General features: G+C 33.8%; 1 protein-coding gene across 1 annotated transcript in view; it reads left to right on the top strand.

Annotated features, from left to right (window-relative positions):
• trol (terribly reduced optic lobes) overlaps nucleotides 1-15289 on the top strand; it is a 154833-nt gene that overhangs the window by 40251 nt on the left and 99293 nt on the right. Inside the window, exons 2-10 of the mRNA XM_066404016.1 lie at nucleotides 12170-12329; nucleotides 13212-13339; nucleotides 13401-13424; nucleotides 13707-13739; nucleotides 13792-13836; nucleotides 13893-13934; nucleotides 14780-14805; nucleotides 14872-15020; nucleotides 15077-15239. Of these exons, the coding sequence (XP_066260113.1) occupies nucleotides 12170-12329; nucleotides 13212-13339; nucleotides 13401-13424; nucleotides 13707-13739; nucleotides 13792-13836; nucleotides 13893-13934; nucleotides 14780-14805; nucleotides 14872-15020; nucleotides 15077-15239 (770 nt within the window). The remainder of the gene's footprint in view (nucleotides 1-12169; nucleotides 12330-13211; nucleotides 13340-13400; nucleotides 13425-13706; nucleotides 13740-13791; nucleotides 13837-13892; nucleotides 13935-14779; nucleotides 14806-14871; nucleotides 15021-15076; nucleotides 15240-15289) is intronic.

Genomic DNA, 15289 nt, shown 5'->3' with positions numbered 1-15289 from the left:
GGTATCTATTCAATAATTGGACAGTAAATACATTCCATCTAAGTTAATTCAAGTTACTTGACATCGCTAAGGTTAACTTCAGAATCCTTAAAACATCTGACTAGGTTGGTCCAGGTTACTGTATCTAAAAATGTACTTAGGTTGGTTTGAGGTTAATTTGGGGTACTTAGGCAACTTCAGGCTAAAGTTGATGGGGCTCTGAAAACTCGTAAATTAAAAAAATCTCCATTCATTACTTAAATATCATGTTTTGTACGTTCCTGTTTTATGAAGGGTGTTCACGTTATCTGGAATTTTTTCAGTCCTTAATATACGTCGAGTCATTGCCGTATTATTATGTTTTTTGCTTCAGTAATTTTTAGGAATGATTTTTAGAATTACAGAAAATCCTTCCTATGCTAAATATATAATAAATCATTAACGTGTCATAATATGTTCAGTCTCAACAATATTTGGAACCGATTTTGTTCATTTTTACATTTTTCGCTTTGTTTTCAATTCTACATGGTGTTTCAGAGTTGTGGTGACAAAAGTCTAAGGGAGATTCCTTTGACCATAATAAGAAACAAAATTCACGTGAACATGGGTCCGCAAGTGCTTTGTTTTTGATATACAGGGTGTTAATTAAAAAAAATTACTTCCAACAACCAAGAACTAACGTAGTTGACTTTCAGCTCAAATCAATACAGACCGTTTACAATAAACACACTTATTTTGTTAAAAAAATTATTCTAATCGTTGTTCTTTCTCCATATGAAGTTCAGGGACGTACCGAGGTATGGCAAAGTAACTTTTTCTCGAAAACGAAGCTGGACACGAAAAAAAGTCAAGAGACAAAAATATACTACTTTTAGTGGAGTTATCGGAATATCATATAAAAACCGCAAAAAAATACAGGGTGATAGGTTTTCCTGCAAAGAAAGCACCGACTTGCTCGCTGGGTACACTCCTGGAAATTCTGAATCAAATCTGACTGGTCCAGCAAGTGTATAATAATTGTTTTAATAAACCATAAAAATTTTATTCAAATAGGTAAATGCGTTTCTAAGCGATAAATAAAAAACTTTTTTTTAAAGTTAACACCCTGTATCTCGAAGACAAAGCAATTGCGGACCCATGTTCACATGCACTTTTTTTCTTATTTTGGTCAAAGGAACCTCTTCTAGGCTTTTGTCAGCACAATTCTGAAACACCCTGTATATTACATTCACTACTTGCTGTCTTTGCTTTTGCTATACTTAGAAGACAAGTTTTAAAATTATATGTAGAAGACACTCTCAAACTCATATCAGCGTAGCACAGTTGAGAAGCAATATACAGGGTACTTCCATGAAACAACGGAGGTCAGTGTAAACGATTTACAAGTTACAAATTCACTACAAGCAAAGGTACAAAGCCTTAAAATCTGGGCAAAGAGGCGTATTATAAAGTCTGTGGGAGGACTTGCCAGGTAATTCGTAAGGGACTAAAATGATAACCCTTTTCCTGCAAGTAAGGTACAAAATTGTTTTTACTCTGGGAAAATTAGAACTGATAAATCGGAATTAGAAATGATCGATCACACCAAAACTTTTGGAAATTTGGAAGTCTAAAAAAGCAAGTGACCTCCACAGCTTCTAAAGACCGATAATATGTGATTGTGCCGGCTGGCTTTTAACGATTTTTCAGGCCAATACACAGTAATTTCATATTTAAAACAATATATGACCTTTATTTTGTACAATAAAATAATACGTACAAAGCGATAATTTAGATTGAAGTTCATAAAGTGTTAAGGATGGCCATTTTAATCCCGATAACACATTTTAAAGAGGTATAAAGTTGTTGCTAAGATATTGAAAATCTATGGGAATAGTCAAGTAAAAAATAATTTGAAAGAGTATAAATTTGAAATGTTGATATATATAACAAAATTGAGATTAATGTGCATTAACTTCTCGTAAAGGCTCAGTGGTTTTGCCTTTTCGATATATGGAACTTGAGGCCTTTCAGAGGGCAACAGAACAATTTTGAGAGTAGATTCTTCAGAGCTTGAAGGATGACGAGTCTTAAAGCTGACTTTTTTATTATTTTGATCAAAAAGAAAGCGGACGTATAATGACACTTTTTTTATCAAATACGAACTATTCTTCATTCCATATCTATCGGCCTCTTTATTGAAAATTAACCTGTGAACAATAAGACCCGTCTCAACGAGATTTTATTAATAAACCGGCTAATAGTGAAAACACTGGTAAGTTCGGCGACCTTCTGCAGAACAGGTCTATTTATATAACATTTATGCAACCTGAAAGCCAAGGTCTGCGTCATTCAAAATTCCTGCATTCAATCACGAAATTTCGGCTCCCCTGTATCTCCTCGATGTGGGCTCTAACTTGTCTTTTTATTATTAGATTTAGCAGATCATCATTTAAATTTAAACATTCGAATACATATAAATTTAATAACGGGACTTGGAAGCGTTGCAGATGCACTACTAATCCATTACCATATACGTGGCAGTGAGCTGCAATTACCGAATTAGCTCATATTAATGCAATATGGGGGTGATATTGAAATTTCGAAGAGTCGAAAAATAAATGTCCCCATTTGAGAGCAGCTGCAGACTTCCTTCAAATCCTTCAGGAGACAGCTGCACTGCTATGAAAGAACACAAAAGTAGGACACAACCTTTATAGAGAGAGATATTTATGCTGAGTTTGAAGTCATTACTGCTGATCGCAGCATTTTCACTTCAAAGTTTAGTCAACTTAACAATGCAAAAACAAGCGACTTGGAGGGACTTAACTGAAGTTTTAAACAGTTTAAAGCCCTGATCGAACCGTCAGACGGGACAACCTTACGGGAACTTTGCTGGTGTAAGCTACACTTCAGCAAGCCAAACTTTTGTATTTAAACATTTATAAAACCGCAGTAATCGGATTAGATTCACATCGGCGTGTTTTAAGACACAGAAGCCGGTTATTATGCCAGAAGGGACAAGGAGTGATTTCTTGGACAAGAATATTGCTTAGTTGGTCGTATCAATATCTCAGAAACACGTCAATTAGCGTAGCCGCTTATCTGTGACAGCCTCCTTTTACTAATAAGCAATACTAATACTCGTAAATAATTGCTGTAATTATTTTTAGTCATCAATTACGCATTCAATAAACGCAAAAAGTGATTTTGCAGTTCATTAACGAGCACTCCAGCGATATCAAAAGTCAACTAATTAGTCTGTTATCAGCAGAGTCTCTGGGGAAGTGTTATATGGTCTTGTTTGTAAGAATGTGGTACGATTTCGAGATGTACCGGTTACGTTGTTCCTTAAGATATCCATAGAATCTGTAAATATGAATGCTATTTTTTGAGCACTTGAGTTTAAGTAACTTTTCGAGCACCTACTGAAAACAATCCATCACGTTTAATCTATCTCGAGTAGGTCTAATGGACTCAGAAGCAAGTTAGAAAGAAAAACATATTGATTGTATCTAAACTTGTAACTCAAGATCGACGGACAATGTACAATATACTTGCCAAAACATGTCACTTAAGAAGAGGATTTTCATTGTTCTTATTGCTCATAATCTTGACTGTTGGTTAAGTTTAAACTTAGAATATACAATTATGCTTAATTTCAAATCTGATTGTGTAACTAATCCAGCTAAGGGCTGGACTTAAGAAGCAAAAGCAGTCCATAAAAGAAAGTATACTTAGTTGTATATTTAAAATTTGAAAGTTATACAAGGTGTCCGGCAATAATGTTGAAATAGTTTGGGAGGTGATTCTAGAGATTAAAATAATAAAAAAATCTTATAAACATACCCCAAAAATTGCTTTTCAAGGAGACTATGACCCCTTAAAGGGGGAACTTTGAAGATGGTTATTTCGCAATATTTTCGAAACGGTTTGGGCTAAAATTATGAAATTCACGATGCTGAAATAAGTTGTAGTGGGAAAACTTTTTTTGTGTTAGTAAATGCAGATTTTAGTCAGGGGTAGTAAAGCGAATTTCACAGTTTTAGCTTAAACCGTTTTGAAAATATTGCGAAAAAACCATCTTTAAAGTTTCCTAAGTTCTAGCCTTTCTAAGAAGCAATTTTTATGGTATGTATAAGAACTTTTTTATTAATTATATTAATCTCTAGAGTCACCTCCCAAAACATTTCAACGTTATTTCCAGACACCCTGTATAATGTACATATGTATGCTGGATCGATGCCAACAAGTAATTTTCCATAGTTATTTCCTCTATTCTTGGACTTGTCACAAAATAGAGGGCTTGACTTAAGTACGGAATTTTCAAGGAACGCCTATGAATTTTTGTTTCAAATTGGTCTCGTCTTCCTTATCTGCATATAGTAGAAAGGAGTATTTAATAGGAACAAGTGTACCACGCCGATGAGTGTCTGCTTTATAGTTGTTTCAGTTATCTTTTAGAAGAACAAAAATTACCATTTTGACGATGATGATGATGATACTCATAAATAATAGAAAAACACTTTGAAGAAGTTCTAATTCGGAAAAAATTACTTCTCTCAAATTCTAAAATTTCAGAATTCGTTTTGTTAGAAAGCAGTGGCGTTCAACGCTGGAAATGAAAACAAACCCTACATTTTCAGATATTTTTATCACAGACTAACCGCATGTAAATTACAAAAATTAAACCATATAGAAACCAGTTTTAGGAAACTTGAAAAAACCCAAAACTTGAATTTAAACTAAACCAAAGACCCGCGATTATTCAATCACCATTAATCCAGAAGCGATAGAACTATTCATTGGAAATGTTTTTCTAACTACTAACTTAATAACCCCCAAAGTGTTTTGATTGTCAAGAAAACGGCCGTAAAATAAAACCAAATTGACAAATAGATACAATATACACAGTGAAAGGGCTTTTAAGGCCGGACATAAAGGATCTGAAACAGCGCCCTGCGTTAGCCAGTTATGATGGATTAACGTTAAGTCAACATCCTGACAGTGTCTTTTTGAATAACCTCCAATAACCTCCAAACATTTTTCACGCAAAAAATAATTGATTTTTAAGTTCGGTTTGGAGTTTTCACGTAACAGCACGTAGCGGCATTTTTTCTTATGCGGAAAAGTGCAAAAAGAAGAAGAACTTGTAATCTCGACGCCCAACTAACTTTTGTAAACTCGATATCGTAGGACGTGAGTGTCATTTTCAGTGGAAACTTCAATAATCCCCTCGTTTGCCCTCATACAAAAGATAATAAGCGATAGTTTGGGTCATTCTTTGAGCTTGTTTTGAATTTGTTTCAGATCGTGCGAGAAACTAAGGAAATGAGGATGCATTAATGAGGCGGAATCCAAAGACTTTCAACTTGTTAAACTGCAGTAAAATCGCTTTTACTGGTTTTATTTGTACATGTCTTTGCCTTCTTGGGGTTGGGCGCACTTAATAATAAACAAAATAACTTTAAAAAACAAAAAGTCTTCTATGCGCGCCCTAGTGGCAATAAATTCAAAAGTAGAACCCCGCATATCGTTTATGACACAATTGGGAGATGCAAGAGAGAAATCTCGGCCCTTTATTTTGAAGTCCCGATTTTAGCTCTTAAATATTTCATATTCGTCTGCATTTTGTGGCCATTGGATGCACTCCATGTTCTAAAAGGAGTAAATCGACTAAACTGACTGAATGTGAACTTGTATTATCGCATACCTCTTTGTTCGCGAAATTTCTGGATTGGGTCATGCCACCTCTTCGAACGCCACGCTAATGAACTGAAAGTCGAAAAAAAGAAACATTAATCTAACATTCTCAAAACTCATAAATTAACCTTCTTTTATTTATCATTCCACGTAACAACGATGTTGCTAAATTCGTGTGTCAAAACAACTGTGAAGATGGCGATATAAGAAAGATGAAGAGGTTCGAATGCCGGGTACGCCACATACATACGAAAAGGGATACTGAATATTTAGTATAGGGCGGAAGGGCTTCAGGCAAACACAGAGTTTTGAAATATAGAGATCCTTATTGCTTAATATTGAAGGTTCGATATTCCGGGCTTCCATCTGCTTCTGGTAATTTCTGGAACATGGATCGTTGGATATCTCGAAATTTTGTGGAGAAATGAATGTGAAATTTTTCCAGTGACAAATTCATTCATCGCCTGTTCTACGTTAAACTACAGTAATAGACAGTAACAGTAGCAGACAGAAACTTGATCGCGATCAAATTTCTGTGAATGTCTGCAAGTCTTCAAAGATGTCGCAAATATACAGAGTGATTCTTGACTTAGCCGCATAAACTTGGGAAATTATAGCTGAGGACAAGTAGTGATTATTAGTGGAAAAAAAATGTAGTGAAAAATTTTTAGTTTCGGAGATACCGATTTATTCCAAATAAAAATAGAAGAAAAAAATGAATGTAAAGATATGTTGCAGTCACCGGATTTTGATGTGATTCTCCGTACCATGTTCATAAGTTCTTCGTTTGAGAAATAACGCGCCGTACTAATCGCGTTAAAACGAACTCGAATACGACCACAATTGAAAAGAAAGTACTGCTAGAAGTACCAAACGTATCGTCCTAGCGTGTTTACTTCTTAGTTTTTAAAAACAAAAGATTTTACCTGATAAATTTTTTGTCGCCTTAACTCAGCTGTGCATTGAGAATCACAGAAATAACTTCAAACAGTTACTATGATAAATCAAATGATTTTCAATTTAATGAAATTCAGGTTCTTTTATTTTTACTTCAAATAAACTGGTATCTTCGAAACTAAAAATGTTTCACTACTTTTTCTCACTAGTAATCATTACCTGTCCTCAGCTATAATTTCTCAAGTTTATGCGTATAAGTTAAGAATCACCCTGTATATCATTTGGTTCTTGAAATTATCTTGTAATATAACTCGTGCATCGGGAATTTTAGGTAATTTTAGACGAGTGCATGAGTACTTTTTCTGATTTATCGATAATTTCAAGTGCACTTTTCATAATATGTGATCATAACAGGTCCCCTAGAAAGCATGTATTTTTTGACATTCCTCGAAAATAAATCATTGCTTTTTAGAGAAATTGACCTCATACTGCTTGTGAACATTACGGCAAAATAAGAAATACATCATATAAAGATATGAAGTTGATTGCCCTCAACATAGATCGTTTGATGTATCAAAATTTTACGGAGAAATTAGTCTCAAGCTGAGCTTGAATATTATGACACAATGGGAAATTCTCAAGGAAAAAATTCATTTACCAGCTGCACTAAAAATTGGGTATTTCATTATTGATTAACAACAGTAAGTACAGTAATAAGCATTAACAGGAGTTAAAAAAAAAAAAACGTTAATGTCTGGAAGTAAAAAGTTCTGCAAACGTGTCGCAAAATTTAGTTCATAATATTTTCCTTCGAATATCACTTGTACACCGAAAATTCGAAATAATCTTGGACTGATATAAACGAATTCAATTTAGGATGAAAAGAACGCGAGTTGTAGTGCAGGATTACTTATCGATAATTTTGAATGCTTCTTATAGACATGATATTGTAAGGCACCATCCAGGGAGATGATATGAAAAGTCCTCTAAAAAAATGATATTAAAACTAATATTAAGAAATTAATAAACTAATAAATATGACAAAATGAGAAATTTTTAAGAAATGTGCAAACTAAAACAAATTTCTAAGTGCGGGTTTGTTAGAATTTTTTTTAAGTGTTCCTGAGAAAAATTAATCAATTGACAAAAATCTCTATTCTACCATGCAGGGTATTTCAAATTTGATCTTTATCATTGGGATCTCGGAAACTAAAGGAGATGCGAAGAAGTTTAAATTGGGAAAAAATTGCATAATTTAACGCTTAACTAAATGCCATTTTCAAAATTTTAATTTTCCGAATACTTTCAAAGATAGCCGAAAAAAACTAAAAATTGGTGATTTCGTTTTTATTTTTTTAGCATTATTTTAAATGAAAGCCCAAAACCATAAACACATTTTCATTGCCATTTTTACGCAGTTACACGATGATGTTTGCCAGATTTACCATCCGACGTTGCGTCTTTCAACTACCATCACCAACTTTGTTTTTTCTTATGAGTACCACATTGGATTTTTCAGTAGAAAAATAGTCGAAAAATTCAAATTTCGAAAATGATTTTCGGTCAAACGCTAAATATGCAATTTTGCCTGAATTTAAACTTCTTCATATCTCCTCTAGTTGCCGAGATCCCTAAAGTGAGGGTCGAAAATGAAATGCCCTGTATATACACAAATATTTCTGAACATTCTAGAGGTCTTACAAGAATTGTAACGATTAGGATACATTGCCCAAAAAGTAAACAAGATCGAATTTGCTGGGTGAAGAAGGAGGGTGAATAAAGTGCGTTTGATTTGCAAGATTCCGGCAATAAACATTCTGATTTTATTGCAAATGCCATATTTCTAGAAAGTTAAATCGGGTATGGCATATTTGAAAACGGTTTAGGCCGATAATAAAAAAGTTTCGATAATGACTCACTCACTCATGACTCATTCGTATTCTCGCTGCAGGGGCGTCACAGAATCAGACTTAATATATATAGAGGAGCTCAAAAGTCAGATCAACTGGCCTAAAAATACCTGAAATGAATTATTTCGACAAGCTTTATTAGCTTACATAAAGGAGGCTGTACCTCTTTTACTGCTCTCCGAGATATCGGATCATTTCCAGGATTTTGCTAACAAGAGAATCAAAATTGGTTTAAACGATTGGATTGCCGATCAGCAACCATATATGAAGAGATTTGAGGAATTGCGGACAGGTGATGAAACTCTTCCAGAACTCAGCACGCGTAGTCAGATTTCCATAAAAATGGCCCCGCAAAAATGAATGGCGCGATTATTATCCGGGATTTCGGTGTATATACGTTTGCCCCAGAAACGTGACCACTTACTTTTGAACCTAAAGCCCTGTGCCGGTTTACATTTTTAGTTTCAGAGCGAGAATTTCATACCTCTCTTGCGGTATAAATTATTTAGTTTTATTGCAAGCAATCTTGCTTTTGAATGTACCCGCCGCAAGACTTATATGCATTGAATGATGAACTAGCCTAACGACTTTGCAAAGACTAATGGTTCCTAACCAAGAACTCTATCAATAATAACAACAATGACACCAACAAAATGGAAATAAATTTTAAGTGCGGCGCACCTGAAGACTTTCATCACCCTCCGATAGGTTATCCGCATTAGTTATCGACAGATAGAAATTGATCTGAAATCGGTTGAAAAATGCCGGCCAGATGGGCCGGAGATCGGTTTAATGCCATCACATATATCGATGACGTTATTGGATCAGATTGCAAATTGGATTAGGACGTGTTTATTGGTTAACCGCGAAAAATCGTAGCTCCTTAAAATGCTTTGCGGAGCAGCATATAAAAGAAGAGATGAGGGTCTCGAATATCGGCGAAAGCCCCCCTTGTTTAAAATTCGACGTTACCAGCCCAGTAAAGACCACACGTAGCTCGTTGGGTCGCTGTTAGAGTTTCTAACTAAACTCTATCTATGATGGGGATTGACTTTGATTTCCCTCGGAAAAGTTGCCCCTCATCTCACGAAATCCTCACACTAATTGCCGGGAAGCGATGAAGACGTCAATTTTCATTTGGAGAATACAATTGGCAGCTTGCCGGGAAATATATTCGAATTTGTACAAAACTCTGATAACAGTACACATTTTTGTGGGTCAAATACATCAGTAGCGGCACTACGGTTTGACAGTTCAGGGGGAAAGCCCTTAATTTTGTTTAGGAAGACACTGTATAACCTTCCTCTCAGAATCCAGTACGTCACTGTCTATAGCTAGAATCAGATCTCTGTAAAATGCAATTTTGGTTAGTATTTTTCTCAAATTAGTATATGCTTCTGCTTTTATCAAACCAAGTATGACCTTATTTTTGACCTTTGGTCAGTTCTCTGAACACCTCTGTTTTTGTCGTGATATCAAGTTGTTAATTTTTGTGCATGTAGAAAATAAATATAACAAATATCGATCCAAGGCATATTGGCGTAGGGTACTTTTCCTGGGAGTAATATATTTTATTTAATATTTGATATTTTAAAATTCTCGCTATACTTGTAATTTTCAGTTAAGTCTAGTGCACCTCTGCATTTATTTATAATTATTTAGTATAGTTTTTTGAGTGGAAGAAAGAGGCCCCAGTACTCTATTTATTGTAAATTTTACTAGTCACATTTCACATTTGAGTTGTTATGTATCTTCGAAAAAGTGTAATCTAGAAAGGTTAAAAAATAATCATAAATGTGACTTCAATTTTCAATAAGTCTCAATTCTATAAGCCATTGCTTTTTAATCAATCAAGATGAAACTTTCATCATTTTATGCTATATAATGATCTTATATAGACAACTTTATTAAGTATTTAACCATTTAGAAAGCTATTCAGTTCTTAACTTTTTTCAAAATTCGTCAATTTCTCAGACTTTTAAGTATCGATTCTTGAGTCTCCAAATACCCTCTTCTTCATCTCTGTTTTTTAACCAACCAAGTTACTAATTTTATGGTTTACTCTCAACATTCGGATTAGTATTAATATCGCCATTCATGGACATGGAATGTTTTTGTTTTATTTATGTTCTTTTTCGTAACAATCACAATGGGTTTTTAACATTTTCTTTTAACTTAATAAATTTGGTTTTTCGAAGCATCAAATAGGACCCATCTAAGTCACTGTTTTTAAACCATTCAGGATTTTAACATTGAACATTAGGATTTATTCGATTATGTCGAAGATCATTGGTCTCTTTAGATTGTTAAAAGATTCAAAACTTATCTTGTTTAAGTTCTTAAGTGCGGTTTCTATAAATAATTAAGTAGAAACCTTCTACGTCACTGCTTTTGTTAATAAAATTAAATTGATTATTACTACTGAAAAAAAATCGCGGGGCAGACATATCTCAAAAAACCTATGTAGGAATTTGTCCAAAAAATAATTAAAAAATATTTTCATCATTATTGCAATTATAATTTTTCGAAATGTCCTGAGTGTTTCTAACACTCCTTCACTCCCCAGTGCGAACTTGTTATTATCGTCATATTAAGTTGATAATTAATATTATACTATATATTAATACAGAAAATGAAAGCATCTTATCCAAACTTTTTTATAATTAGAGATTTTTAAAAACGCTCTAAATTTTCCAAAATATTTCTGACTTTACTGTTTCTGAGCTTCTCCGCAGGGCTCAGTAGGTTATTGTTTCGAGTCAAATCTAACGATCGTTTTTAATCGTTTAAAGTTTATGTAATTTAAGTATGATTACATAATATTAACAAATACAACAAAATTACTTGAAATCCAGCTTGCAGAAAATAACGCTGATAAACAGTCAATTACTTCAAAATAAGTAAATTATAACTCCTATGGTTACGAGGGAAAAATCAACCTTTCTACTAGGTAAGCGTTGAATAAAATGAATCCCTCTAAGTTAACTATAACTCACAATTTGCCGGTCATCGATAGGCGTGGAAATTAGGCGTCGCGGCGTGCCGGGAAAGACGTCTCCGGCCCTTTGGCTCTTCGACGGCGTAAAACCCTTTGGGGAATGGGAGGCGCGTGCCTCGACTTTCAATGACGTCTTTGTGGACGCGCTAAATCCTTTTTTTGGATCCCCAACAGAGGCGCACATTAGATAAAAAATTATTTAAAAAATCAGTATTTAGATAAAATTTTTAATTTTTTAAAAATTTATTTTTAAGATAAACTTAAATTTTGCGATTATATTTTGTCTCTTCTATCTAGCTGATACGCCACTGTTTTTAACAACCTCTCTTCTTTAAAAGGACTGTAACAAATCCCCAGGTTACCTTAAACGGTCTTTTCGATTCTCACCACCCTCTCGCGGCTAATTCTCATTTAATTAGTAAGGCCACCCGTCTCATATTTATTAGGACAAATTAGACTTCCTCATTTACATTTTAAACTACTTTTTTCCTTTTTTCCCCTTTTTATTCAAAATTACCGTGTCGAGATGTTAAAGGTGGAACACGTGTTCGGGAAACGCTTTCGCTCATGTGATTGACGGGTAGCTGAGGGGTAAATTATGATGCAACAGTTTACATTAATAATTGACTCTTAATTCCGGCTGAAAGCTATTTAACTTGATTTTGAAACATTGAAGTATTAATTTTTTTTTTATTGTTTGCAGGAGGACTCAGACTTAGTTTTCGACAACTTAGACCTACCCAATTTAAAGCACCATAGGATAGCAAGAGAAGTTTCTAGTAGTTATAACGAGGCAATATCTAGTCAACCCGAAGAGGACAATTGGTTAACTCGAACTGTAAATAAGGTTAAAAGAAGCATTGGTAAGTTTTAGGTGGTTTTAAAGGGTTTTAAGCTTCCAAAAAGTATCAAAATGTTGTGAATTATTTAAATTTTTATATGGGTTTTTTCGTAAGATAGTGATTTTATCCTTTTTTTTATTAATGTGCCTGAATTTCCCCAATTGAAAACAAATGGTGATTTCTTTCACTTTTCCTGAACTACATCCAAATTAGAGTTATCCTGAATATTTAAATCCGCTTTTCAGTTCTCCATTTTATTTGAGAATTGTTATTTTTTTTTCATATTTTGTATTCATATTTCAAGTTTTTCAGCGAGAGGAATTTTCAAAATATAATAGGCTTATAAATGGCGATTTTCCCCTTATTTTTTAGCAGTTTTTCTCTCCTCATAAATGACTCTTAAATTCACAAAATTAAGTTTTAAGCCTAAAATTTTGTTGAACATTCTTTAAGTTTTTAAGTGGATTTCCTCATAAAAGAACGTCGATTTCTTTTGCGTTTTTTCTCATGATTGCTTTGTACCTTGGTGCTATCAAAAATGATCTAAATATAGATTTGGATATGGCAATTTTCTCTTATTTCTTTGGCTTTTTGCAATTTCCTATAAAATGACCCTAAATTCTCAAATTTAACTTTCATGTGTACAAATTTTATTGAGAATTTTTTGAACATTCAGTCGGATTTGGTCGAAGATTAAAGGACAATTTGTAATCTCTTGTTTTTTTTTTTTTTAATTTAAACATTCAATTTTATTTATTTCAATAAGCAATTTTGTTGAAAAAAACTGCGATTTTTTCTTTTTTTTTGTTTTGGCTTATTTCAGTCCTAGATAACACCCATGAATATCTCAAAAATCCTCTTTCCAGTGTTCAATTTTGTTGAGAATTAATCGAATTTTTGCAGGCAGCTTATTTTCAAATGAAGAACATGCTCACCTTCAAAAGAATCATCACCAAGAGGCTTCTATTCACCAATACTCTGAGGACTCTCATTCAAAAGTGGCCAGAAACAGCAGACAGATCGAATATGATGTAAGTACTTTTTGCCAAAAATTTATCTTTAAACAAGCTACTATGATTTTGCCATTCATAGGAACCAGATGAAGAGGACGATTATGTAAGTTTATAAAAGAAAGACATAAAGAGTTTTGATTCTTTTAACCCCATTAACAAAGTAGAGATTTTGGATTTATATTCACTAATTTCCTTTCTGTAATATTACGCCTTTTTAACCCTACATTACTTTGGTATAGGAAGAGGATGATAAAGGGGCGGTAGTAGTAGACGTAAGTCATATCCGTGTTGTTGCGTTACTTCGTGTTGTAATTGTCGTATTTACACCAAATTTTAAAGATCAATTTAATAAGCAAGAAATTTGATAATCGGTTTTGTCCTTTAGGGCCAAGAAGAGGACGATACCAATACTTTAGATGTAAGTTAAAAAATAGAAACACATTCAATATTTCAAATTGCTAAAATTGTAGGGTCAGTTTGAGGATAACCATGACGAAACCAATTTCTATGGCAATGTAAGATGTTAATAATTTAAAAAAATTAAAATTCATTGAAATCTCTTATTTATTAGAAGAATGACAATATATTTGAGAACTTCCAATCGGGTAGCGAAGTAAGTTGAATTATTATTGGATCAATATTTTGATGGTTAAATCATTTCAAAGTTCATTGTGTTGTATATGAGCACTCAGTGTATAACCACAAAAAAAACAATTCTTTTACCATTAGTTCCATGATTCACATTGTTGTCAATGGAGAAACGTTGCAGCATGTTTATATATGTTCTTCATCACCCTTGTTCTTGTCGTTGTTGAACTAACTTCAAGTGGCATGAATTTTTATCTTCTAACAATGCGCATGATGAATTTAATTATAGTCCAACACATGGGTTGTTTAGTAACTGCATTTATTAATGTTGGTGGTATTTATTATTTGTTTGCAATACAGGGTATTGAGTTAGGATTTATGAAAGTTCAAGTTTGAATGTCTTATTAGGCCAAAAACCGCCCTTAATTGAATCAAATACTGCAAATGGCCCTTTGCCAACTGAGCTTTTTTGTTTTTACATACCAAATTCTAAAAAACGCAACGTCGCGTTCTTGTTTTGTATAAGAATCTGATATTTTTCAAAATTTAACCAAATTTATTGTCTTCTTAAGTTTAGGAATTTTCTGTTTTTCTAGGTGTTTTTAACTGCATAATTCTTTATAATTCTTGGCATAAATTAGAAACTACCAAGTTGCACATCGGGTGTAGTACTGCCAAATCTACGAAACTGTTCTCAATATTCAGAAAGTTTCGTAATATTTATTATAATTTTTTATAACGTGGAACATATTATACGTATAAAGTGCCTAGATAATAAAATCTACCTCAATATCTCTGTCATTCACCCTCATTGCAGACTCTACCCGTTACATGCATGCCCCAAAAATTTACCGTATTCTTATTTTCTAGGATCTATCGATAGGGGGGGGTCCAGGGTAAGTAATTTTGTTAGGTCCTTTTCTTAATAAGAAAAACCTTGAGCAATACCCTTCTGAATTCAGCGTCGATGACGAGGAAGACGACGCCGACGATGAATTCGGGTCAGGAAAAGACGGAGGTTCCGGGGAAATCGTGACCAGTGCGATCTCAGTGGAACCTCCAGAGAATCCGGAAATTTCTTCAACAACATATTCAGGACCTCCCCATCCTGGTGAGTGTCTTTTAACACAAAATATTCTTTGATATTAATATTGTACTTTGTTTTAGTGTACTACAGGTTTTTGGTGACAGTAGCGGAATTCTATCAGAGCGATTTTGAAGATAGGGACAGTGAGGCTTTCCAGGAGTTAGCTAGAAAGATGGAAAACGGGGTGCGAGAGCTGTTTTCTTCCAAACAAGGAGACCAACAGCCTACAGTTATCAGTATAGAGTAAGTAGAAGTTTTCTAATTTCATTTAGAAACATTGAAGAATTATTAAG

Source organism: Euwallacea similis, chromosome 32, assembly GCF_039881205.1.
Source record: "Euwallacea similis isolate ESF13 chromosome 32, ESF131.1, whole genome shotgun sequence".
Lineage (NCBI taxonomy): Eukaryota > Metazoa > Arthropoda > Insecta > Coleoptera > Curculionidae > Euwallacea > Euwallacea similis.
The sequence above is the reverse complement of the archived record's forward strand: the minus strand, read 5'-3'. Positions and strand labels throughout refer to the sequence as shown.